The sequence below is a fragment of the Oryzias latipes genome, chromosome 7 (assembly GCF_002234675.1).
Source record: "Oryzias latipes chromosome 7, ASM223467v1".
NCBI lineage: Eukaryota > Metazoa > Chordata > Actinopteri > Beloniformes > Adrianichthyidae > Oryzias > Oryzias latipes.
In genome coordinates, this window is record NC_019865.2 from 8,010,399 (window position 1) to 8,012,592 (window position 2,194).

Below are 2,194 nucleotides of genomic sequence, written 5' to 3' on the forward strand. Positions count from 1 at the left end.
CTTTGGGTGTCTTGAAAAGCGCAGAAAAATCCAATCCATTATTATTATTATTATGACTGATTAAAATTCAACTACATTTTGCTAAATACATTTTGACTTTAAAGCCACTTACAATCTCTCTGACATGAAAACGTTTCACCTTTGCAACATTCTTAGGAGATGAAGCTTCATGTGAAAACCCTTGTGTTAATTTCAGAGTATAAACCAAGAATAAAAATATTCATAGCATGATGAAAACTACTTTTAAATGTTTATTATTTTTATTTAGCAATTATGACAAGGGCGCTTTTTTGCACATTTATTAGAGCTCAAAATTGCATCACCAGATATGTGTCAGTAAAATTTGTCTCTGACATTTCAAAGGTTTAACACAAGCAGAAAAGATTTTTTTCCTTCGTTGTCTTAACACTTTCTTCTTGCCAATTTGTAGAAGTCTTTCAGAAACATTTTAGCAAATTCACTTGAGGATACTATATTTTCTATTTGCATGTGTGGTCTCCTGTTTTGTGCATGATCTCACAAGAACACCCGTATTTCATGTTCATCAAAGCAAACATGCAAAAGGGGTTGTACACACTGATTTGCATTTTTCACGATGCAATTCAGTTTGTAAACCAACTCCTGTATGTTTTTGCCGGGCTGTCATTTTAGCACCTATTTTAACTTGTAAACTATTATTAAACTAGGCACATAAAGCGTAAATAATGCCCAGATATTTTTTTTAATGTTGCATTTATTTATTTAAAAAATGTATTGCTCCTTTAAAAAAAAAAATTACATTAGAAGCGGCTGGATAGCTTAGTTGGTTGAATGTAAGTCTGGCATGCGGAAAATCAGAGTTTGATCCACTGAGCTGGGCCCTTGGGCAAATGTAGCCACAACAAAACCCTAACTTTGTGTCCCCAATTGGTGGTCCCCAGGCCAGATAAAATACTGGCATCTGGTGTAAAAATCTCTGCAAACCACCAGCAAATCTGATATGCTGTGGCAACCCCTGAAGGGATAAACCGATATGGGAACTACAGTTAGCAGAAAAAAGTCTAAATTCCAAAGTAAAAGGTACTCAGAAGGCTTAAAGCCATCAGCTTCATGTCAACAACCACTCAGAGTTGTGTATTTATCATCTACTGGCTACATGACCTGGTATAGGACTGAATGAGATCTTGAAAGTACTGTTCAGTGTTTTTTTCAGGTTTGAAAAGGATTATGTAACATCTTGGTAAAAAATACACAAGTAGTAAAGAGTAGAGACTTAAGAGTGTTGCCACAGCATGACTAACATCAATGTTCTTTCCATCAAGAACATGAGCGAAAGTTCCAAAGCTAATCCAGATAAGGATCAGTAGAAACATACAAAAGGTTATTGTTTTAGCTTCATTGTAATTTTTTGGAAAGTCCTTTCCTGCGTATGAGAAACAAAAACAAAGAAAAACCATTACAGATATTAAAATAAATGAGATGAGTGAGTCTGTTTGAAATTTTTTAAGATCACAAACGGTTATATTTCTATCACAGTAATATTTCTCTTTTGTTGGAGGCTCAAGGGAATAACGAACAATAAGTAAAATGGCCTGGAGGAAAAATGCAGCAGAAATAAATATCCAGTGTAAATTATATTTAGTCCAAATCCCTGAGATATTTTGGAACTTTGCTGATATTTTGAAAACAAAAGCAATTTGAAAGGAGCGCATTAAAAAACACGCCACACAAACAGTATAGAACAACAGAAATGGAAAATACCTTAAGACACAAAACGCAACACTGGGCTCACCGAAGAAAAAGAAAACACTGATGCTGCACAGGCCAAGGCATCCTAAAATTATGAAACACATTGGACCTCCAGCAGATCGGACAACCGGTGTGTTGTAGTTGAGGGCAAAGAGAACAGATATGGCTACAATGAAGGCCAACAAGATCACGGTCCCAGTCATGATAACTATAGCCGTAGGATCGCTGAATTTCACGTACTCCAGCTGCAGTTCAATGCATGATGTATTTCCCCCAGCAGACCACTGTGTTTTGTTGCATTTGATGACGTTATAAGGATCTGGTGACATAAATGCCAAAGCATTAGTTTGTTGATTTTATCATCTAAGAAAAAAAAATTGAACTTACCTGTAGTGTTCAGGTGAGTTCCGTTGGGACAGATTGTACAACTGAAGCAGCATTTGTGGACTCCTTCCTGTTTTTTCAT

The 2,194-nt window shown here is 35.9% G+C and overlaps 1 protein-coding gene across 1 annotated transcript; it reads right to left on the minus strand.

The window, feature by feature from the left end:
- Nucleotides 1-1,296: 1,296 nt before the first annotated feature.
- Nucleotides 1,297-2,194, minus strand: LOC101155274 (taste receptor type 1 member 2-like). Its single transcript, XM_023956237.1, has 3 exons — nt 2,113-2,194; nt 1,440-2,047; nt 1,297-1,323 (listed from the first exon to the last, which is right to left on the minus strand). Exons 1-3 carry the CDS (start codon nt 2,192-2,194, stop codon nt 1,297-1,299), a joined length of 717 nt encoding a protein of 238 aa, XP_023812005.1.

Bases quoted from the DNA above. Each gene is read 5' to 3' on its own strand.
- LOC101155274 (XM_023956237.1), bottom strand. From the start codon at position 2,194: ATGAAAAAACAGGAAGGAGTCCACAAATGCTGCTTCAGTTGTACAATC. The intron at 2,048-2,112 runs AGTTCAATTTTT...TTATGTCACCAG, and splicing joins TCACCTGAACACTACAGGTA to ATCCTTATAACGTCATCAAA. The intron at 1,324-1,439 runs GTAATGGTTTTT...TATCTGGATTAG, and splicing joins TCTCATTTATTTTAATATCT to CTTTGGAACTTTCGCTCATG.